This window comes from Protopterus annectens, chromosome 11.part0 (assembly GCF_019279795.1).
Source record: "Protopterus annectens isolate FY-2018-M chromosome 11.part0, PAN1.0, whole genome shotgun sequence".
Lineage (NCBI taxonomy): Eukaryota > Metazoa > Chordata > Ceratodontiformes > Protopteridae > Protopterus > Protopterus annectens.
The window spans coordinates 481,705,998-481,730,845 of record NC_056745.1 but is presented as its reverse complement, the minus strand read 5'-3'; the positions used below and the strand labels follow the sequence as shown (position 1 = coordinate 481,730,845).

Here is a 24,848-nt window from a genome sequence, read left to right as displayed (position 1 = left end):
CACTGGACACTACCTTAGGCATAAATGTAGGGTTTGTCCTTAGAGAAACCCTGTCAGGATGGAAAATGATAAAAGGTTCCACAGCCATGAATGCCTGTAACTCTGAGACTCACCTAGTGGAGGTTATTGCTAGGAGCAGAGCTGTTTTCCAGAATAAGAACTTTATATCAGCTGCAGAGGCTGGCTCAAAAGGAGGCAGTGTGAGTTTTTCCAAGACATAGTTGAGGTCCCATGCAGGTATTGGTACTCTCCTTGGAGGTCTTACGGTTTTTGGCCCCTCTGAGGTACTGTCTTAGTAATGGATGAGGAAAAATAGGTGGTTCTGTACTGCAATGAGCTGAAATGGCAGAGGCATGAATTTTAATTGATGAAAAGGAAAGGTCTTTATCCAGAATCTCAGTTAAGTATTGCAAAATCTGAGGAATATTTGGAACGGTCATGTCAATACCTTGTGCCTGGTTCCAAGCACAGAATTTCTTCCATTTTTCTGCATAAGATTTTCTGGTGCTAGGCCTCCTGGCCTCCAAAATAACATCCATCACTGCTTTAGAGGGAGGTGTGTCTTGAATGGCTACATTATCTGCCAAGCTGCCAGGTTTAAGGTCCTGAGTTGGCTGTGCAGTATCCGACTGTCTTGTGTCAATAAGTGAGGAATTTGAGGTAATGTCCAAGCTGGGCATTGAGACAAGATCTTTAGGATTGGGTACCAGTGCTGGCGGGGCCAGTCTGGGGCAATCAGTATCATTTTTGGCTTCTCTTGTCTGACCATGAGGACTACCTTGAGGAGGAGAGGCAGAGGAGGAAAGGCATATATTGTTAGGTTTTTCCAGCTGAAAGATAGAGCATCCACTTTCCATGCTTGTTTGTGATAAGTCCTTGTGCAGAATCTCTGTTGTTGGCAGTTGTGAGGGGAGGCAAATAGGTCTATGTCCGGGCATCCCCAGTTCCTTGTTATCATGCTAAAAACTTGTGGATCCAATTTCCACTCGTGGGGATCCATTAGGTTTCTGCTTAGTTCATCTGCCAGAGTATTTATCCTTCCTGGCAGGCATTGTGCTTGCAGATGTACTTGGTAAGTCAGTGCTGTGTCCCACAAGTTCATGGCTAGTCTGCTGAGGGGGTAGGAGTGCGTGCCCCCCTGCTTGTTTATGTACCACATGACTGCAGTATTGTCCATCTTTATCAGTAGTTGTCCAGGATGAAGTAAATCCTTAAAGGCTGTCAGGGCATTCTGAAAAGCTAGCATCTCTTTTTGATTGATATGTACATGCATTTGACTTGCGGACCATGTGCCCTGAATACATCTTCCTGCCATATGGGCCCCCCAGGCATAATCTGATGCATCTGTTGTCAATGTCTGCCTGGCTGTGGGTAAGGTGAATGGCTGTCCCGTGTTGAGGTGGCAGGCTTTTGCCCACCATCAAAACTCCTGCTGCAGGCAGGGAATGAGGGTAATTATTGTTTCCAGGCTGTGGCAATCTGAGTCCAAACACTTTTTAGATACCATTGAAGTTTCCTCATATGCAGTCTTGCATACGGAATTAGCAGTATGCAGGATGCCATGAAGCCCAAAGTCTGCAGAATTTTTCTTGCAGATAACTGGATCTTTCGTTGCCAACATTTTGAAATAAGTAGTCAGTTGTCTGTGTTTGTCTGACGTGAGATGAGCCATCTGGGCAGTTGTATTTAAGCTTGCACCCAGGAATATTATCTCTTGAGATGGTACGAGTTTTGATTTATTTTCGTTTACTGTGTACCCTAGACCTGTTAGTAATCTTTTTACAAAAGCCAGATGCTGTAGAAGAATATCCTTGTTCTCTGCTTGAATAAGGCAGTCGTTCAAGTAAGGATATATTTGTATCCCTCTTTGTCTGCAAAATGCAATTACTGGTGCCAGGCATTTTGTGAAGACCCTGGGCACAGTATAGAAGCCAAAGGGCAGTGCAGAGAATTGGTAGTGCATTGAGCCAGCTATAAATCTGAGGTATCTTCTGCATGATTATCTGATTGGGACATGCAGGTATGCCTCTTTTAGGTCTAAAGTCACAAGGTAAGCCATCTTGCCCAGCATGGGCAGAAGCTGCTGCAGAATTAACATTTTGAATTTTGGAATATCCAGGAATGTGTTTAGGATCGACAGGTCCAGTATTGGTCTCCAGGCTTTTTCCTTTCTGGGTACCAAGAATAGCCTTGAGTAAAATCCTTGTCCCTGCTCTTGCTGTGGTACTTGCTGAGTGGCTCATGTCCATGAGAGATGAAACTTGTTTTTGTGCCTCTGCCCATTGATTGCGTGGCAGGTCTGGCATACCGTTTGGCCTTGGCAGGGTGTGAAAATGGAACTGTAGCCTTGAGATACGATATTTAAGACCCATTTGTCCTGGGTGATCATGTGCCAATTTTGTGAAAAAAGTGCTAGTTTCCTCCCCTAAAGGAGCTGCCAGAAGATAAGTGCTTGGTGCTGGTAGGGGAAAGTCATTGAGACCATTTCCTGTATGGCTGTGATTTTTCCTCTCTGCTTTTGGAGGTAGAAGCATCCCATTGTTTAGGTCTGTATGAGCCTTGGGGCTGTGATCTGCCTCTGGGGCGTCTGTATCTGTCTCTTTGTGGCCTGTCTCACACTGGAAAGGACCAATTCTTTGTAGGCCAGTTCCTGCTAAATCTCGGAGGCTGCACCTGTAAGAAATCCTTCACTGTTTGCATAGACTTAGCTTTGTCCTCCATTTTCTTCAACACCTCCTCTGCTTTAACACCAAACAAGGTATCATGCTGTGATGGAGCATCTAATAGTTTTGCTTTAACATGATCGGGTAGATTCTGTTCTTTTAACCAAGCATGCCTCCTAATGACAGAACCTGTAACTGCAGCCCTGCAGGAGGCCTCTAGAGAATCAAAACCACATTGCAAAGTATGCTTTCCCACTTGTTCAGCTGCATGCAATAAATCCTGCATTTCTTTGTTTTCTGCACATTCTGAATTTGTCAACATTTTCTGTTTAAGCAGTGACATAAGATATTGCTGATATTTAAGCATATGAAACTGACAATTTAAAGCTCTTATTGCCAAGGTAGCAGAAGTATAAATCTTTTTCCCCCATCTGTCCAGGGCCCTTGAATCCCTATCAGAGGGGATAGGGTTTTTTTTTGCAGTGGAAGCCTTGACTCCCTTGGGACCCTGAGAAATAGTTTCTGGGTCTGGAGCAGGGTTTTTGTAAAGAAATTTATGTGAATCAGGAACCCTGTAGTATCTGTCTGGCTTAACAGAAGCTGGTGGTAATGAGTTCGGAGACAGACCGGACTCCGAAAATACATCATCTACAATGTCTAAAACAGGAGGAATAGCAAGGGGCCTGTGCTGAGGCAATAAAAGGAAGTCTCTGAGCCTTTCCTTGGATTCTGAGTAATCTTGGCTCTCCCAGTGGAAATGCTGCCTCATAGTATGCAGGGTCTCCCCAAAAGAATAATTCTTAGGAGGAGAGGCTGAAGGGATAGATTCTTCAGCATCAGAATCCTCATAGGGAGGAAGGGAATATTCCTGTTTAGAAGAGGAATCAGAGGAAATGGAAACCTGATCTGAAGATTCATATTCTATCTCTTGCCTAGGCCTCTTATCAGGAGGGGGATGGGAACCCCTGATCAAAGTAATTAGGTCTTCGGCCATTTTAAGCATCTGTTTTTTAGGCATGGAGGCCTGTCCAGGAGAATGCTGTACTTGTTTTTTTGTCTTTAGAGCTGCTTTATTCTTTGCCTTTGAAGCTGAAGTTGGTTTTACATACAATTGTGTAGGCCTGAAAACACCCTCAGAAGCCGAAGCCAGCTCAGCGGCTCCAGACCCATCTGAGGGAATAGTTTCCGAGTGTCCAATACCTTGAGTTTCCAGTGGCCTAGCCGGCTCCACGTGGGAGTCGAATGCGACCTGTGGCTCTGAAGTAGCGGGCATCAGGGGCTGCGAAAGCGCCTCACTGAGAACTGGCCTCGGATGCCTGTCCTTTTCTTTTTCTTTGCGCTTTTTATAAACTCCGGTAGTCGGCTGTTCCGACGGCATTATATAATTGAATCTTCTGCCAAAGTAATGAAATGCAAACTCGTACCGACGCTTAATAGTGCGTTGGTTAAATCTAGCACAAAACCAACAACTAGCAACGTCGTGGTCAGGGCCTAGGCAAGGAATACAGTAAGAATGAAAATCCTTATGAGGTATTTGCTTCCCACAAAAAATACAATTAACTTTTTCTGACATCGATCTGGAGCAAGAACAAAGTTTCCCCAATAGGGTACTTAGCTTTAATGAAGACTTAGGATCTGAAATTCAAATTTGTAAATCTCAAGAGTCAGCCGACCGGCACTTGCGAACTGCTTTAGCTTCGGGCACCGTGCAGCAAGAAAGACTGAAGAAAATGGTGTCGGCTGCATCTTTTATACCCCTGGCGGATTGACGTCAGGGAGGAGGTGACAGCAACTGTCGCCGGACCTAGACTTTGAAACTCGGGCTGACTGCGGGTAGTCTGCCAGCAGGATAACCCAATTGTAATGACTGCAACCGTGAAACATGATGAACATGGGTGGAGGCAGTCAAGAAGTATTCTGGCTGGCTAGTAGGCCTTGTAAGACTGCTGTGGCAAATCCAGCTCTGGATTTAGAAAAGATAGGTAAGTGGTAATGCTTGGCGAAGGAGTGTACAGAACTCCAGGTTGCAGCTTCCAGTATGTCCCTGGTAGGGACTCCCATGAGGAATGGTGTAGAGGTTGAGGTAGTCCTAGTGGAATGAGTTCTGATCCCCTGTGGGGTAGGTTTTCTATGGTGTTTGTAGCTGAAATGGATGCAGTGCGCTATCCATTTAGAAATGGTTTACTTTGAAATGGCCTTGCCCTCTGCCCCTGTAGCAAAGCTGACTAGCAGTTGGTCAGATTTTTCTGAAAGGTTTAGTTCTGTCGAGGTAGAACCTGAGCTGTCTGTGCATGTCCAAGGAGTGGAGAATCATTTCCCCTTTTTCCCTTTATTCTAAGGATTAAGGAAAAAGGTTGGTAAATGGATGGATTGGTTTAAAGCCACACTGGATACCACCTTAGGCATAAATGATTGGTTAAGTCCTGAGGGAAACCCTGTCTGCATGGAAAATAATGAAGGATTCCACTGCCATTAGTGCCTGTAACTCCAACACCCTTCCTGCTGAAGTGATGGCTAGAAGTAAAGCTGTTTTCCAAGAGAGGAATTTTAACTCTGCTGCAGCAGCAGGCTCAAAAGGGGGAAGCGTGAGCTTCTCTAGTACAAAGTTATGGTCCCAGGCAGGGGTGGGAGCTCTCCTTGGGGGCCTTAAATTGTTAGCTCCTCTCAGGAACTGTTCGATGAGAGGGTGAGGAAAAAGAGGTGGCTCAATATTGTAATAAGCCGAGATGGCAGAGGCATTAATTTTAACTGATGACAAGGATAGGCCTTTGTGGAGTAGCTCTGCTAGGTAATCTAGGATTTGAGGTATGGTGGGCACAGCCGTGTCCTTTCCTTCAGACTGGCTCCAAGAGCAATATCTTTTCCCCTTATATGAATAAGACTTCCTAGTATTAGGCCTTCTGGCCTCAAGGATGACGTCCAGCAACTGTTTGCTGAGGGTTGCCGGTGGTGTATTCAGGGATAAGCCAGGCTGCAAGTTTCAGGGTTTACAGCTGTGGATGCAAACTTTGTCCCTCCTGCTAGGACAGCAGGGAAGGGGTCTGATGTAGGTGCCAGGGTGGCACTACTGTCAGACTGTGTAGGAGGAAGTACCAGTGCTGGCGTGGCCAGTCTGAGGCAATAAGGATCGTCCTTGGCCTGTCCCGTTTGATCTTGAGTAGTACTTTTGATAGGAGGGGCAGAGGGGGAAGGGGAAAGGCATAAATTGAGAGGTTTTCCCATGTAAAGGATAGGGCATCTACTTTCCACGCTTGGCTGTGGGGATTTCTGGTGCAAAATTTGCTCGACTGATGGTTTGGGGGGGCAAAAAGGTCCATCTCTGGAGTCCTCCACTTGTGGATTAGAAGTTTGAATGAGTTGGGTTCCAGCTTCCACTTGTGTGGGTCCAGTAGATTTCTGTTTAAGTCGTCTGCCAGTGAATTTTGTTTGCCTGGCAGGAATTGAGCTTGCAGGTGCACGTGGTTCCTCAAGGCGGTGTTCCACAAGGCCATGGCTAACCTGCAGAGTGGGTAGGAATGAGTTCCCCCTTGCTTGTTTATGCACCACATAACTGTGGAGTAGTCTGTCTTTGTCAGGAGTTGTCCTGGAAGGATAAGGTATTTGAAGGCTGCCAGGGCATTCTGTACAGCTAACATTTCTTTTTGATTGATATGCAGGGGAATTTGTCCTGGGCTCCATTTGCCTTGAATGCATTTGCCTGCCATGTGAGCCCCCCATGCATAGTCTGATGCATCTGTTGTCAGGGTTTGGGCGACGAGGGTTTGAGTGAAAGGAAGTCCCTTGTTGTGGTTGCATGCCTCTGCCCTTAAACAAAGAATGATAAGTATCAGTGTTTCCAGATCCTGAGAATGTTGACACCAGAGATTTTTAAGTACCACTAAAGTTTCCTCATAAGCAGTCTTGCATATGGAATTAGTAGAATGCATGAAGCCATGAACCTTAGGGCTTGCAGTATTTTTCTTGCAGATAGCTGGGTTTTGTTGGCCATTAGTTTGAAGTAGTTTGTCAAATAAACCTGTTTTTCTGGAGTGGGGAATGCCATCTGGGAAGTTGGTTTCAAGCTTGCTCCCAGGAATACAATCTTTTGGCTGGGCACCAGTTGTGATTTCTTTTCGTTGGTGGTGTACCCCAGAGAAGTTAGAAGTCTCTTTGCAAATGCCAGGTGCTGAAGTAGCAATTCCTGACTGACTGCCTGAATCAGGCAATTGTCCAAGTATGGGTAAATTTGAATATTTCTCTGCCTGCAGTGTGCAATGGCTGGAGCTAGGCACTTTGTGAAAACCCTGGGTGCAGTAGAGAAGCCAAAGGGAAGTGCAGAGAACTGACAGTGCATAGAGCCTGCCCTGAAACATAGATATTTCCTGCAAGATTCCCTTATGGGGATGTGTAGATAAGCTTCTTTTAAGTCTAGGGTGACTAGCCAGGTGTCCTTGGCTAGCATAGGAAGAAGCTGTTGCAGCGTCAGCATTTTGAATTTTGGGACCACCAGGAAGGTGTTGAGAACTGACAGATCCAGGATAGGGTGCCAAGAGCCCTCTTTTCTGGGCACCAGGAACAGTCTGGAGTAGAAACCCTGTCCCCTTTGCTCTATTGGCACAGGTTGAATACCCTGATACTGAGAAGAGAAAGTACTTGCTTTTGAGCTTCTGCCCACTGGTTTGGAGGAAGGTCTGGGGTTGGCAGTGAGTAGAAGTGGAATCTGTATCCCTGGGATACAATGTTTAGGACCCATTGGTCCTGGGTAATGGACATCCAGTTTTTTTGCAGGCAGGGCGAGTTTTCCTCCTAGGGGTGCAAGTACTTGGGCCTTTCTGGGAAGGAAGATAGACAAGTCATTGTGAACTTTTTCCATAAGGGGTGGCTTACCACTTCCTGTTTTAGAGGTGGGAGCACTCCATTGCTTAGATCTCTGCATACCCTGAGACTGTAGTCTTGGTGGTCTGTTGCCCCTGGATTTGGACTGAGAAATGCCTGGGAGGGACTGGAAAGTACCAGTTTTTAGAAGGCCAATGCCTACTGAATCTAGGTGGCTGCACCTGTAAGAAATCTTTAACAGTTTGCATAGATTTAGCTTTTTCCTCCATCTTTTTAAGAACAACTTCTGCTTTTGTGCCAAACAAACATTCCTGGTTTAATGGAGCATCTAGTAATTTTGCTTTGACATGGTCTGGCAAAATTTGCTCCTTCAGCCAAGCATGCCTTCTCAGTACAGACCCAGTGACTGCAGCCCTGCAAGATGCTTCTAAGGCATCAAAACCACACTACAAAGTATGTTTACTAACTTGGTTTGCAGGATGCATTAACTCTTGTAAATCTTTACTTTCTGTACAATCTGGAAGCAACAACATTTTTTGTTTAATTAGTTCCATAATATGTTGCTGGTACTTCAACATGTGAAAATGGCAATTCAAAGCCCTGATGGCAAGAGTTGCAGAGGTGTACACATTCTTGCCCCATCTGTCTAAAGCTCTAGAATCCCTGTCCGAAGGGGTAGGGTTTTTGGCTGTAGCAGCCTTAATGCCTTTGGGTCCCTGAGAAATAGTTTCTGGATCTGCAGTGGGATTCTTAAAGAGAAATTTGACAGAGTCAGGTACTCTGTAGTACCTGTCAGGCTTTCTAGGAGCTGGTGGTAAAGTATCAGGAGTAAGACTGGATTCCATGAAGACATCTACAATATCCAGGACAGGGGGTATAGCTAGAGGCCTGTGCAGAGGCAAGTCTAAAAACTCTCTGAGTCTCTTTTTTGGACTGAGGGTAGTCCTGGCATTCCCAGTGGAAATGCTCTCTTAAAGTATGCAAGGTTTCACCAAAAGAAAAGTCCTCTGGAGGGGGAGGCAGGGGGTATGGAATCATCTGCATCTGAATCCTCATAGATAGATAAGGGTATGCCCTGGTAATCAGAGGGATTAGAGTCATCTGACTCATGGTCTGTAGAATCAGAAGGAAAATCAATTCTTTGTCTTTTAGAGGGGGAAGGCTGGCTTCCCCTAATTAAAGTTATAAGGTCTTCAGCCATTCTAAGCATTTGTTTCTGAGGCAATGGAGCTTGAGCATGCGCTTTGGCCGTCGGTTTTCTAGGCGTAGTGCGAACTCTGGGCCTGAGAAACTCGATAGTTTTAATCAAAAACGAAGTTGTCGGTTTAATGTGAACATCGGAAGGTCGGAATACACCCTCAGAAGCTGGTGCCTGCACAGCGGCTCCGGACCCATACAAGGTAGAGACATCGCATTCCACAGTCAAAGAGGCATCTCGCGGCATACCAAACTCCAAATCGGTCTCAGCAGCAGAGGCCTGCGAATCTGTAGAAGCAGGTATAAGGGGCTGTGAATGCGCCTCACTGAGTACCGGCGGACTGGTGACTAGCTTAACAGAAGCATTGTCGGCAGTTTTGGACCAATGCGGTCTGTCTCTGTCTTTATCCTTATGTTTTTTCAGAAGATTGGAAGTCGGATGGCTTATCGAAGCCATTTCAGAATACGGAGAACAGCAGCGAAAAAAGTTAGTGACAAAGATAGCCCGACGACAAATAGTTCGGGCGTTAAACAAGGCACAAAACCTACAGTGAGGAACGTCGTGGTCTGGGCCTAAACAAATGACACAGTAAGAATGAAAATCTCTGTGAGGTATTTGCTTTCCACTGGCAAGACAATTGTTAACTTTTTCTGACATCGGTTAGACCAAGAAAAAAGGATCCCCAACGGGGTACTTAGCTTTAGAAGACTACAGGTCTGAAGCTCAAAAAACGAAAATTTCTGGTAGTGGCCGACCGACACTTGCGAACTGCTTCTGCTTCGGGCTCCCACATGGCAAAAAAAGCTGATGTAATGGCGTCGGCTGCGTGTTTTATACCCCTGATGACTTGACGTCATTGAAGAGGTGACAGCATCCGATGCAGAAATCCCAAGACACTGGTATTCGGGCCAACTGAGGGCTACCTGCAGGCAGATAACCCAAGTGTGATGACTGCAACAGTGAAACATGAAGAACATTCATACACCTATCAGAACCAGAATTTTGAGTTACTGCCTTGCAATGACTGAACTCTGACTGGAAAAAAAAAAAAACTGAAATTGATCTAAATATAACCGTGTTTTTTCCCTGTGAAAGAAAAAAAGAAGTTATATGTTTTACCATAATGTTCCATCTGTGTTGTTCATCTTCATTCATTCATTACTGATCTTCGGTTCCGACTCGGCCAGTGTACCAAGCTCGCATCAGCCAAAAAAATTCTCATGCTAAGATTTCTCATAGTGCCTCTCTCCCCATTACCTCAGATCAAGTTTGCACAAGAACATTAAAGCGGAGGCTTTTTCTGCTCAAAATACCCTAAACCAGATAAAGGACCATATCCAAAAACCCGCAGGAGCCGACTGGAGGGGGGTGGTAGGAGGGACGTAATGAATGAATGAAGATGAACAACACAGATGGAAAGTTATGGTAAGACATAACTTGTTTATCTGATTATGTTAATTTTCATTCGTTCCTTACTGATGGGACAGAGTCCCTAGTTACCTAGTTTCCTGGGAGGCCCTATGTAAGAATATTCCTGTGCACCACTGAACCAAAGGCAGCTCTCCCCCTGGAAGCCAAATCCAGTTTGTAATGATTAATAAAGGTATGTGGAGAGGCCCACACTACTGCTGCACAAATATCGTCCATGGAAGCCTTAGAGTGAAAGGCCACCAAAGTTGCCACAGATCTGGTTGAATGCACTCTAATTTTGTTAGGCAGGGGCAATTTACTATGATGGTAAGCAAAACATATGGAATCTCTTACCCATTTGAACAAAGTAATCTTGGAAACTGACTCTCCTGTTTTAGGCCCAGAATAAGAGATAAAAAGCTGGTTGTATTTCCTAAAGGATTTTGTTCTGTCCATGTAGAACCGTAATTGCCTGTGTACATCCAGTAAGTAGAGAGAATACTCCCCTTTATTTGAAAAATTAGGGAAGAACACTGCTAAGTCAATAGTCTGGTTCATGGTTAACTCTGAAATTACTCTGGGCAGGAAGGAAGGATTAGTCTGAAGCGATATTCTGTCCTTATGAAAAATTAAGTAGGGACATTTGACACATAAGGCCTGAAGTTCAGATATCCTATGTGCTGAAGTGATAGCCACCAGAAAAATAGTCTTCCATGACAGAAATTTAATGTCACAATTGGCTGCAGTTTCAAATGAAGCTTTAGCGCCTGCAACATAAGGGTGAGATTCCAAGGTTCAAAAGGTTCTCTAATGTCTGATGTGAGAAACCCCTTTCAGAAAAGTTTTACAGAGGCAATAAGAAATCAAGGAGATGCCCCCGAAGCCATCGTGAAAACTGGAAATAGCAGCCAGGTGAACCCAAATCTTAGAAGCTGGTACTCCAGATTTTAATAGGCCAGACAGATAATGAAGTACATCAGGAAATGAGGCTGAACCAGGGTCGATGTTATTATCATGAGCCCATAAACTAAATCTCTTCCATTTATCACAATACAATTTTCTGGTGGAAGGCTTATGAGAAGCCAGAAGAATGTCGGGGACAGGTGAGGGAAGGTTCTTCTGCCTGGCAATTACTGGCTGTCAGTTTGAGGCTGGAGAGGTTCAGGTAGATCATCCCTTGAGGGTGTGACAGTAATTCTGGAGTTGGATCCAGAATCCATGGTTTGCATACTAGATGAGGCCATAGGAAGGGGAACCAAACTTGTCGAGGCCAATAAGGAGCAATTAGGAATACTTTGCTTCTCAACCCAATTGCTTTCTTCAAGAAATGCAGGATCAATGGTATCGGAGAAAAAGTGTAGACCAGTCCCGTGGGCCAATCGTGGATGAGCGCGTCCCTCGGGTGTACCCCTGAGGGGGGATTAGGGCAAAGTAGCTTCTGCACTTGTGATTTATGGGCGAGGCAAACAAGTCACAGCAAGGCTGGCCCCAGTGATCGAAAATCATCGATGCCACTGCAGGATTGAGGGACCACTCATGAGGCAGGAGAATGCACCTGCTCAATTTGTCTGCAATCACACTGGAATCCCCGGTAATGTGCTTTGCTATAAGAAAGCAGCTGGAAGCTATCGACCATTGCCAAATTCTCATGGCTTCCCAGCACAGAGGACAGGATTTGGTTTCCCCTTGTTTGTTGATGTACCAGACCACTGACATGTTGTCTGTCTGAATAGCAACAGTCCCTAACAGAAGGGCATGGTGGAATGCTTGCAACGCTAGAAGCACCGCCCTTAGTTCCAGGACACTGATATGCAAATTGGCCTCTGTTGATGACCAAGTGCCTTGGATTGTCTGTCCCTGAAAATGCCCCCACCGGTCAGGGAAGTGTCCTGGGCTGTGGGGAAGAAAAAGGGTCGGCTCCACAGAGTTATGTCTGGCTGCACCCACCAATGTAAGTCCTTCTTGCATAGATCCATTAAATGAATTTGGAAAGATAATAGGTGAATTAACATTGACCATTGTGTTAATAGGAGCCACTTTAGTATTCTCATATGTAGTCTTGCTAGCGGGACAATTGTTAATGTTGAAGCCACTGACCCCAAGATTTGAAGGACTGCTTGAGCGGGCACCTTGTCTCGTGGGAGTATTGCTCAGATCTGAGAAGCAAGCCTTTCCAATCTGTGATGAGGAAGGGAGACCATGCAAGATAGTGTGTTCAGCATTGCCCCTATGAATTCCAAAGACTGGGTCAGGGTCAGCTGACTTTTCTCCATATTTATGGAAATCCCTAAACGCTGTGCCTGTAGTGGAGTGTACTGTCGTGCCATTATCAGTAGATGCTTGTTGGGAGCGATGAGGAGCCAATCGTCCAAATATGGAAATACCCAGAATCTCTGCAGTCTCGGGTGAGCTGCTACCACTACCATACATTTGGTAAACACTCTGGGGGCTGTACAGAGGTCAAAGGGCAGTGCACAAAACTGGTAATGATTGGCTCCCAGGCGGGAGAAACTTCTGGATCACCTGTCCATCTTTATGTGGTAAAACGCATCCCGAAGATCTATAGAACATATCCAATCATCTTTTTCCAGGAAAGGAAGGATAGACTGGATCATGACCATCCGGAAATCTGTCTGCTTGACAAACTTATTTAAGATAATGAGGTCCAAAATGGGTCCCATCTTTTCTGGCACTAAAAATAACCTGGAGTAGAACCCAGATTCTATCTGGTCTGGTGGGATTATTTGGATGACTCTTTTTTGAAGCAACTTTAGAACCTCTTGAGCTGCAGATTCCCTTTGACTGGGTGGAACGTCGGGAATATGTTTTGGAGATTTGGGGTGAAGATTGAAGGGGATCCGATAACCTCTGGTAATAAATGAAACACCCAACATAAATACTACATCCAATTACTCAATATAAATTCAATTAGGAAATCACATTCTAATTAAGGGAGAAATCTCCAATTAAGTTCAGAATTCATATTCTTGGGTATTAAGGTATCAAATTTAAGAAGGTTCCTGACCCAGAGACTCCCCAGACTCTGGAATAGATTGCCCATACATGTCAAGCAGAGTGCCTCTTTGGACCTCTTCAAGAGGAACCTTGATGATTGGATGGGAGAAAGGAAATTCACCCCAGGGATCACGTCGGTCGCCCTGCTAGACAGGGGTCCAGGAAAGTAAATAATGTGGGAAGAAATAGCCAGGGAATTGTTATGGCTAGGCTTGTATAGGCCCTAGGGCTGATAGCCTAGTACCAACCTATGAACCTATGAATATAAATAGCTTCTTTATATAAAAGTCTGTCCCTAAGACAAGTATCAGTAGAAGCATATTCAATTTTTTCCACTTTTTCTAAAATTGTCTCCTGTAAGCCCACAGATGAGCCCTGATGTACTTGGTGAAAATGAACTGCCACAGAACTGGTATCTTTAGAATTTTCTATATCTCTCATATGCTCTAAAAATCTGACATCTGATATGAATGAATAGAAAGAGTGATTTTCACAAAAGGTGGATGTGTGTGGCACACAAATGTAGCTTAGACTGGGTTTCTACATTAATTGAACAGGACAGGGTAAAGCAACAGAAGCTGCAAACTGAAATTAGCTCTGTGTGTAACAATCTTACTTCGAAGACCAACATTTTGAAAGATGTCAATGTTAAATTACAGAGTCATGAAAGGGAGATCATGGAGAGGAAAGTGAATAAACTCACACAGGATACCCGCGACTATGATAATGGTAACCCTTCCTGTCTAAGACTCACCGGAAGAAAACTATATGGAGAGTATCCTTCAATCAGGGAAACAGACAAGATGAACAATCTTAGTTTTCCTCCACGCATGTTTCTACTGATTTTGTTTCATTCGGTGAAGAGGACAATAATGGCTTAAATAAAAATGGCTTTCCACCACTTCCACAGCTCCAGAATGGGACTCAAAATCAACAAACTTTTCGGAATGGAACAAATTCTAGATATGGAGGTCCACAGAACAGAAAACGTCAACGATAAGGACAATTTACTGGACAGTGGCAGCAACAACCAACAGTTTCCACAACATAAAAGGGATAAATGGTAACTGTGATGCATATACTGTTAATTTATCTGGATATGTACTTAGTGATTGTGAAAAGTCTGTTTTAGAGTATGGACTAAAGTTTATTCCTACTGTTATACCAAGTCTACATGAAATTAAGTGTGATATTTTTAGGTTTGTTAGAAAATTACAACTTAAAGTGATGTTTGATGGTAAGGCAGTATCTGCAGATAGTGATTTAGATGCAACAGATTCTGTTTCAGATGATGATAGTTGTTATTCATGTGTATCTGATGAAACACCTAATGCTTATTATTTGTTTGATACTAGTATGAGTTCTGTAAAAAGTAGGTTTGTTCCTATTTTTAATAATGAGAAAGTGTCACAATTGTATAAAATGTTGAATTTTTCAGTAGAACAGGAAAACCATAATTTTTTTAAGAGCCTTAATAATATTGTATATAATTTAACTAAAGAGGAATGGTCTGCTTTAATAGCTTTGAGCAATAATAGGGGCCTTATTTTTAAACCCTCTGACAAGGGTAACAAGCTTGTTATTATGGATGTAATCTACTATTTGGATATTTGCTATAACCAGAGGGTGGCTTAATGGTTAAGGTGTTTGCCTTACAAACACAAGGTACAGGGTTTGAATCTCACAGGGGATAACTGGCTAGGCTTAAAATGGCTCACAAGGGCAGTTAGCCTAGTACTAACCTATGAACCTAAATGTTTATCAGAAGGTATCTTTTTCTGACTATGATTCAGCTATTGAGTATGTAGATTTGATTGGAAAGGGTGCGAGATTGGGTTACATCTTAAAAGATGATGCAGAAAAGAAATTTAATGTTGATGGTGCTGATATTGCCCATTTCTACTGTTTGCCAAAAATACAGAAAAGTTTATTTAATCCACCTGGACGTCCTATAGTATCTGGTACAAAGTATTTTGATAATAATATTGGATGTTTATTGGATCAACTTTTATTACCAAAGGTTATGTTGTGACCTGTGTACATCAAAGATCTTTGATTTTCTTAGTAACATTAAAAACGTAAAAGTTAATATGAATATGTATTTTACTACTTTGGATGTTCATGCTTTTGGTATTGAAGCTGTTAGGTTTTTTTTTTTTTTTGGGGGGGGGGGGTGAGTCTCCTGCCACAGAATATATTGTAGAATTATCATTTTGTCTTGAAAACATTTTTTTTTTTTTTTTAGTTTAATAGTGAAATTTACCAAAAGAGATGAGGTACAGCTATGGGGACAGCATTTGCTCCCTCATATGCCAACCACAGCATGGGATTGTTTGAACATGAATATATATATATATATATATATATATATATATATATATATATATATATATATATATATATATATACATACATATATGTATGTATTTTATATTCGACATGTTAAGTATTATGCTCGTTTTATTGATTACTTAATTTTTTTGTGTGATGGGGGAGAAGATAGGGTGGAAGAATTTATAGAGCATATACGGTCCAATAGATTAAATTTGTCATTTGATGGCATACAAAGAGATAACATCGATTCCTTTTTGGATGCAGAATTGGATATCTCTGGACTGAATGGATTGCATACTAAAGGACATAGAAAATTTGATGGAAGCATTCAATAGTTAAAAGCTTCAAGTTGTCATCCTCCTCACAGTATTGAAGCCCTGCCCTATGGGGAAATGGTGCGGATTAGTAGGTTAGGCAATGACCCTATAGAACTTCAAGACGAGATCTTTTGAACTTGTTCCAGGTTTGAATCTGGGCAATACAGTAGCTCTATTATTAATAGAGCTATTACCAGGGTTCAAAATAGAGAGAAGGGATACTATCCTAGATGCAATGGAGCTGGGCTTTACATTGAATGGGAGCCAAACTATTTATTTTGTGATCATTTTCAGCTGTTTTAGTGAAATTCTAATGGGTTTTGGTGAAATATTATTGGCAGTATATGCAATCAAATACAGATTCCCAGCTACGGTTGCCTGAGAGGTTAAAAGTTTCTTTTAGGATAGGGAAGAGTTTAAAAAATGTTTTAGTTAAAGGGAAGTTTGTCATGCCCCCTGTGATTTTACATAATATGAGACTGAATCCTGGTACTTATGTATGTCATAAATGTAAGGCATGCAAACATATTGTTAGTAGTTTTGGAAATATTAATGGACAAAATTTACAGTTAAAGGTTTTTTTTAGATGTGATACTGTTGGTATAATTTATGCCCTTAAATGTCCATGTAACACGTTCTACATTGGCCAGTCTAAAAGGGCTTTTGAAGTCAGATTTTTAGAGCATATGAGAGAGAGAGAAAATTCTAAAGAAGCCAGTTCTGTGGCAGTTCATTTTCACCAAGTACATCAGGGCTCATCTGTGGGCTTACAGGGGACTATTTTAGAAAAAAAGTGGAAAAAAATGAATATACTTCTAGTGATACTTGTCTTAGGGACAGACTTTTATATAAATAAGCTATTTATATTCTTAAATTTGATACCTTAATACCTAAGGGTATGAATTCTGAACTTAATTGGAGATTTCTCCTTTAACTAGAATGTGATTTCCTAATTGAATTTATATTGAGTAATTGGATGTAGTATTTATGTTGGGTGTTTAATTTATTGTGTATTCTCCTTGAAGGCATTGCAGCCAAGATGTCAGAGAGTTAAATTCTATCTGGATTTTTATTGGGTCACTGGTGTGTGGTTTTTATTTTTATTTTATTTTGAGTTGTGTACTACAACCTCTGGTAATAATCTGCTGCATCCAGGAGTCCAAGGTGATATTTTGCCAGGCATGTTGTTGCAGCGAGAAATGTCCCCAGACTGCTTCCAGAGGAAAGCAATTGGGCTGCTCTTCAGTAGCGCTGGTAGGGCTGGCCAGAGAAAGAATCTCTGGAACCCTAATTGAGCAGACCCTCCTGCCCCGAAAAGGATGTCTTCCGGAAGAGGTACCCCATCTGCCCTGTGGGGTATTGCTCACCACGTGTGTCATGGAAAAGACCCTGGGACTTCTTGTGCCACATTTTCCTGCTCCTCTGATTCCTAGAGAAGTATCATTGGGGATTGGAAAAACGGACACCTACAGCAGGACAGGGTCTTACCGTCCTGCTCACACCTGGTTAGGGTGCCTTTTACTTTGGATCCAAAAAGGGAGGGAGGTTCGACTGGAGCACTGAGGAAGGAAGTCTTGAAAGGGTCTGCAAAGTCACACAGGCACAACCAGGCATGATAACTCATGACAATGCCTGCACCCGCCGATCATGTTGCCCCTTTAATTGCATGGGAGACCAACCTCATGGACAAGTTAGAGATGGATTCTAGGGTTGTGAGCTGTGAGGCCACCTTATCCCAGACTTTGTCAGATACAGCTCCTGCTAGTGTTCTAGAGAGCTTCATGATGAGATCTCTCTGCAGCCTAGTGAAATGTGCCAGACAATTCAACGACCGAATGGTAAAGGTCGAAGAAGCGAACGTCCGCTTCCCTAGTCTGTCCAACACCCACAACTCCTTGCTCGGGGGATGAACAGTGTGGATCTCCTCAGCGAGCTCTTTCTTCATTGCCGCCACCGCCACCACCATAGCATCCACAGACAATCTTTTAGATCAATGATGGCTATCTTCGGGGGGGCATAAGAATTTATCTGGTCTCCAGAGGATAGGGTCAATGGAGTCTGTCTTTTTCCAGGCGTGCTGTAAGATGAACCAAACAAGCTCGTCGGCAGGCGAGGTCACCCAGGCGGTAGAGGGCTGGAGATGGAAGGCCTGCAAGAACGCGGACCTCCTCAGTGGCTGCATTAGAGGACTTCCAATCTCTTTGCTACTTCAAAATTTCAAGGATGTCTCCTCATCTTCAGAAGGAGATTTTGGGGACCCTTCCCCTTCATCTTAGTCCGTGTCTTCTGTGAGAGACTCTTCCAGGGAGTCTATGTGCTTCCTCTTGCACGTTCTCTTCCTTGGAACCTCCTTGGCAGGGGGCTTCCGAAGAGGGCTCTGGATAGAGGGTGCCCTGCTCAAGGGTATCTTGCAGCTCCCGTACTTGGTGTCCTGAAGTGGCAGACTGTGTCAACAGAGGTCCAGGAGGAATGCACATATGGTGTTCCGATGCCTGTGGGGCCAGCTGAGTACCTGCAGAGGCCAGCGCCCTTTCCATCACCTGAAAGGTAGGTCCGTCTGACAAGGGATGGGAGCCCGGAACCGGCTGCAGAGAGTCACATCCCACTCCGCCAGGCCCGCCGCCAGGAAAGGAACCTTGCGGGGACTCTAAGCTGGCGAGGTGATTGGGGCCGTAGCACATGGTGCAGTAGAAAAAAATCAACGCCAGGCTAGGACCCTCGATGCGGACAGGCTAGTCATGACCAAGAGGATGGCTAAGCTCCAAAGGAGATGACGTCTATAGGGAGATCATTGTTGCTACCAACTAGGATGCCACTGGAACCGTGACAGCTGGAAATGGAAAAGGCATTGGAGCCAAGGGCTTCAGACCCAGACAGGCTGATGGAGGAGTATAAGATGCAGTCTGTGGGGAAAACTACTCTGCTCCAAATGGGATAGAGTTTACTAAGGGAAGTCAACCCCCTAGCCATCAAGAGAAGATCCACAAGTCTGACCACGTCTAGTTCTGATAGGCTCTTGCAGTATCTGGTGGACATCCCCAATGGGGAGTCTGGACATTCCAAAAAGGGGTTATATGGCTGTCTTAAGAATGGACACAGCAGACGACTGGGAGTATCTGGTCTGTGGTATGGGCTCTCCCTTCAACAAAGAGGTTGATGGACCTGTAGAAAATGTAGTAGGGAGAGGGGAAGTGACTGGAATTGGAGAGACTATTGTTTGGGTCGAAGGGAGAATCTGGACAGATGCAGTCATGGTCGGTACCATGAAAATCGGAGCCATGGTAGTCAGTACTGAAAAGGTCTTATCAGACTTCGGTTCAGTAGTCGGCACCGAAGTAGGGGACTCAAGTCCCAGTGCCGCTGTAGAAGGAGGCAGTTTAGCAGTTATAATCAGGGTAGGTTCCACAGTCAGCACCGAGAAAGAGGTTTTGAGCCCTGGAGCCGAGGGAACTGCTGAAGACAATTTTGGTACTTTAGGTCTAATCTCTAAAGACTTAGATTCTGGATCTTTAGGAGAAGAGGGAACCGAATGGCTCCTTTTCTAATGATCTTTTCTGGGAGGGGGTGAACCCTCAGACGCAGAAAGAGCCTCCGAGAAAGGAAATTTGAGTAGCCCTTTAAGAATGAGTTTGTTGCATCTCTCACTGAGTGTACGAGTACTAAAGCCCACACAAATATCACAAGGTGGCTAAACATTCAGGTGAGGCGCATTCAAGCAATAAACACAATTGGAATGTGTGTCCAAACTCGGCATTTTACAGGCATACTGGTTGTAAGCTTTGAACCCAGTGGTCCCTTTCTTGTCCGCCATAAACACACAAAAAACAAAGCCACTACACCTGCAAAACCTGTAATAACAACAAAAAAAACAGGAATATAACAATACAGCAATCAAAACGCACTTTTTTTTTTGTTAAATATATAAAGAGAGAGAGGAGGAAGAAAGGGTATCAACAATGGTATCCCGAGAATACCACAGAGGGTAAGAGCAGGAGCTACCAACGATGGTAGGAAGGAATACCAGAGAAAATGGTAAAGGGGGGAAATGAGGCACTTTACCAGAAAAAGGGGTAGGGAGAGGTAATATAGTACAAATGACAAACATTCAACAAAAAAAAAAAGTTATAACAAGCAAAAATCACTTGGTTGATAGTGAAAGGCTTGACACGTCCTAGTCAGTATGCAGCAAACGAGATCTGAGGTAATGGGGAGAGAGGCACTATGGGTAATGTTAGCATGAGAGTTTCTGGGCTGACGCAAGCTTGGTACAGTGGCAGAGTCAGAACAGAGGATCGGTTCCGAGCCCATCAGTAAGGAATGAATGAAGATTAACAAGATCAGATGCTCTTTTTACTGAGGTTGGCTAAGCAGGGCACCTCCACCTTTTCTTCCCCTAAAAGAGAGAAGAGTGACTCTGTCTTGCCCATCTAGGGAACCCAGACAGCTGCAGAGGACTTGGTTAATCCACAGTCTATAGTAAATGTATGGACAACACCAGAGGGATTTGGGGGGGGGGGGGTAAGTAATCTGAGGAACCAGCTTTGGCCACAGCAGTTACCCACCTTTAGCTGAGGAAACATGTTGCCTGCTGTGATGGCAAAGGCTGTTTGGTTAACTTTTTCTAAATTATCCCATCTTCAAGCTGAAAATGGTGACTCTTTCCCCGGGAAATTACGCAGCACAAGCCAGTAAAATTTAAAAAGTATTTAAAAGTCACTTTTGCCAGTAAAAACACCATAAAAATCAAATCACTCTAATACACTTTACTAGCCCCCAAAAGTAATTTAAACACAGTTTCTCCACAGGGAAAAAAACAGTTTTAGAATGTTTAAAATGGTCAGAAACAAAAATGTGTTTTGCGTGACATGCAAAAAATATATATATATTCCTAGTTTAAAATATACTTTTCTACACCACAAAGTAAGTCTAAACATTAAACAAAAAATGACATCTGGCAAGCTTTTCCTAAAAGGGAACTTTTCTGCCCAGCAATGGAACAGCACAAGCCAACCACTGATCCTTGAAAGCTTGCAGAGGAGTGCTGTCTTCAGCAGCCTGAAAGCTCCGAAGGGCTTGGTATCCAAATCTGTCTTTTTGTAAGCTCAGCTTGTGTTGACTATGGTTTAGACACATGGAAGGTGCCCTGAAGATTTGAAAGCAGGCTGGCTGTTATAGTCTATGTAGACTATAACCCATACAGGTTAAGAAATTGCAGCAATCAATATGAAGAACATAACACAGAGGGTTGAGATAATATGACATGAGCTAGATACAAAAATCATAAAAAAGACTGTAAAGGGCTGACCTTAGCAGAAGGAAGAGATGAGGCTAGAGAGGCACCAATAACAAAATAGTGGGTAAAAATGTACACAACTTGCACGTTTTATTTCACAGAAATGGTGGTGAATACACCCCCCTGACATCTCTTATGTGAGTGGTAGACTCTGACACAGACAGTCTTAGGAAGACATGGGACAGGTAGAAAACAGAGAAGGCAAAGAAATGGGACAGAATTAGAGTGTTGGATGCTTACAATACAAAGACTAGACAGCAAGTCTCTTTTTGCAGTCAGCAATATGCACAGATCCATTTAAGTGGCCCTCTGCCAGAAGCGTCTTACCTACGTTTGTCTCAAAGACTGTGACTCAGACCTGCTCCATACGGGGTCTTATCGATAAGTCTGAAGAGAATATCATCATCAAACTTTTTCTACTTATGAAGCCATTTCCATAAACCACAGAATTCCCAGCTTTCCTTGCCTACTTCCAATAATCATCATGTGCATGCAAGACATTTCAAATAAATAGAAGCTCTTTTTAATGTACTTTAAACCCAACCCAGTGTGCACTCTTTCTCCAGGCTCTGCTTCCAGGTTGTGCTAATCTTTAAAGTAAGCAGTCAAGCCTCAAACCATCCTTTCAGTTTTGCCAAGGCCAACTCCATCCTCTCCACAACACTCTGCTTGAATTACCTCTACAGATCCTAGTGTCACCTAAAAATACATGCCTTCCAGCTGCTTTACAAAATCACTACAATAATATCAAAGATGACAGGTTCAAGTATCAGCACATCAACATTATCCAGGACTGTCTCCATTTAGGTTGAAGGCGGACAGGTGATCCGCTGTGGCGACCCCAAACTGAGAAAAGCCGAAAGAAGAAGTATGGTACAGCAGGAATTCTAGGTGCTACACCACAAGTAACTTAAGATTTATACAGCATTTTTTAACAACATTTCTCAGTCACATTTTATGGTAAATTTGACAATCATGACAATACTGCTGCTACTTGTTTTACACACTAAGATTAGTTCTAAAAGCCTTGCCACAGACTTCATAGATCATACAGGAAATTATTTTTGTTCCATGTCAGCGTGACCATACAGTCTCACACTTGGTGTCTCATTGACTCAGTTGTAGTCTCTGCCCCACCATCCTAACACAACCCATCATCCCATCTCATGGGGATTCCTCTTTAATCAGTCCTCTCCTTTCCTGAGAAGAGTTCACTATTCATGGCAACACATCTTAACGTTAAGACAGGGACAAGAAACAAATGGCCACTTACATTGCCTTGAACTAGAGCTGGCATGGAATTTTTCTTTTTAACACCTACTCTGCAGGGTGCCTAGCAGACACATGCAATGCATGCAGTGGTTCTTTAATGTTTACGTGCACATGACAAATTTAAGAGTTCCACATTCATGCAGGTACTGATAACTAGCATATGGGGAAAGCATTTGGCCTCTACCAGAGAATGATCCTGTGACAGGAAGACCCACCATCACTGCAACCGATGACAAGGGAGCAAGTCACTCGCAGCTCGGTTCTACTTCTCCCAGCTACCTCCTCGTGGAATGGACTGCCTGAATTGCATATTATCAGGGCTAAAACTTCTACATTAGTGGAGATAGTTATATTATATATAATTTAGTATGGAAAAATATTTTCCGATGATTCAACAAGACCACATAACAATAAGGACTACAAAAACAAACAGTAAAATCAATGGAATGATGAAAACAGCAAAGAAAAGCAAAAAAAAAAAGGTCCAGTAATTACAAAAGCTTCAAGTCTTTAGAATTATCCTTAACAAAGATCGACCATATGGGATATTTATCTGGTAACTTTTTTCTACCCTTACATTTGATAGAGAAAGTTCTAGTTCATTAAAGATCATTCAGTAGGACTGCAAGATCCTGGAATGTGAGTAGGAGGGTAGATTTCCACTATTTAGTAAGACATGGAAAATCTTAATAGACACTCAAAGACCAAAAAAATGACAGTTTTGAAATTCCTGTCCATTTGAAAATAACTCCGTAATGACATATTAGAACAAAGTTACAGAAGATTTCACAAATTCAAGTACAGACTAATGAAGATAACCAAAACCTGCCACACTATAAACACTTAACAAAACCAATGAAAAAAGGTTAGGTTTTGGTGTTTTTTCTTTGGTTTTGATAATGTAGATAACCACTTTCGTATTTTCTGTCGGGTACCAAATAGCATTCTTATTTCTACTTGCTTTTAAGCAAAAAAAAAAAATATATGAAAATTAAAATTCATAAATATTAAAGTAATTCCATAATTAAAAATACAAGAAAAAAATAACAGTTGTTTTGTCTAGTAGGATCACTTCATTTTTTTGGATAAGAACCTGCCAGCATTCCCATTAAAAAAAAAAGGTCAAAATAGGATTATAAAAAAAAAAAACTCTAATGTTAAAGTGACATGGATTAGGTACTGAAGAGAGTTTTGCTGTGAAGGCAGAAGGAAAGCCTGCCCAACAACACTACTTAATCAACCCCTGCTATTTGAAGGGAATTCTGCTCTCCAATATGCAGCAAGTCTACAGATTCATAAAAAGGATCAACTCACTCACAAAAAAGGATCAACAGATGTTAACTGATCAGGTAGGTGGACAGCAGGAGTCAAATATGATGGGAGTAGCAAAAAGAAAATGAAGGACTGAAAGTAAAAAACAATTTGCTGCTTTATGTACATCATGGGATCAAATAAAATGATTACTGCAATCTGCAGGAAAAAAATAAGAATGAATAAATCAGAGAAGACATACACCCATCATTCTCTGCAGTAAAACAGGCAACAATTAAAGAAACACATACCTGACCCTTTGCGATGAGATACGCAACAATTGATGTATGTCCAAACTGAGCAGCTAAGTGGATACAACTACACCCTTCACCATCAATGAGTGCTGGGTCTGCACCATACTTCATTAATTGAACAACCATAGATAAGTGCCCTTGTCTGAAAAAGACCGAAAAGTACACAACTTAGCAAGGCCCACTATGTTCAGGTGCATTATGTCAGCAATAAACCTTGCCAAAGAATGGAACACTATTTTCTTCTGAAAGAGTGCTATTTATTTTAACATTTTACCACTTACAACAGTCCCTTCTACTCACCAGTGAAACTTCTGAGATGTCAAAAGATAAGGACTTTTTACTCCACATTTAGGTTGCTGACTTCTTCTTACTTGCTGCATGCCTGTAAACAAATATACCGAACTGCTGTCCTAAGCAGCACATCCCTAGGTACCCTGTTAAGTACCTCAAATGCCTTGAAAAGCACTCCGATATAAAACCTAACAACTTCTGCTACACAACCAAGTAAATATTCAGCATATCAGATGATCTTTGAGTCAGCCCTCAAGAATAGGCAGATTGCTTCTTTATTGCCTTATCACAGCAAGCTCTTAAATCTGTAGTTGTTAGTACCCTCCCAGGATACATCTCTCACTGCCTCTCACCATGGCATCATTACACCAGATTAGCTGTTCATGTCACCCTATGCCCTCCCATTCAGAATCCCCATAGGATATAGGCAAAATTCTATCTGCATGAAAAATGAAATTATATGTAAGTATATACAACTAAACACACTTCCAGAGAAAGTGTTGCTTAAGGCTGAATAGACCATCCAATACAAAGATGATGTCAGTATTTAAAGGCACCTACTGCACAAAGGCTGCTGGAAGTTAAACGGACAGTTATGTACTTGTACATCTATTATATCTTACTTCAAGGAGTCCTCTACAGTGCCTGTACAGTGGGAAGAAGCTCAGGTTGTAT

General features: G+C 42.8%; 1 protein-coding gene across 1 annotated transcript in view; it reads right to left on the bottom strand.

Moving 5' to 3' along the window:
• The window catches only part of ZDHHC17 (zinc finger DHHC-type palmitoyltransferase 17), a 1,884,000-nt gene that overhangs the window by 1,203,985 nt on the left and 655,167 nt on the right, over window positions 1-24,848 (bottom strand). Inside the window, exon 5 of the mRNA XM_044087981.1 lies at window positions 23,880-24,024. Coding sequence (XP_043943916.1) covers window positions 23,880-24,024 — 145 coding nt within the window. The remainder of the gene's footprint in view (window positions 1-23,879; window positions 24,025-24,848) is intronic.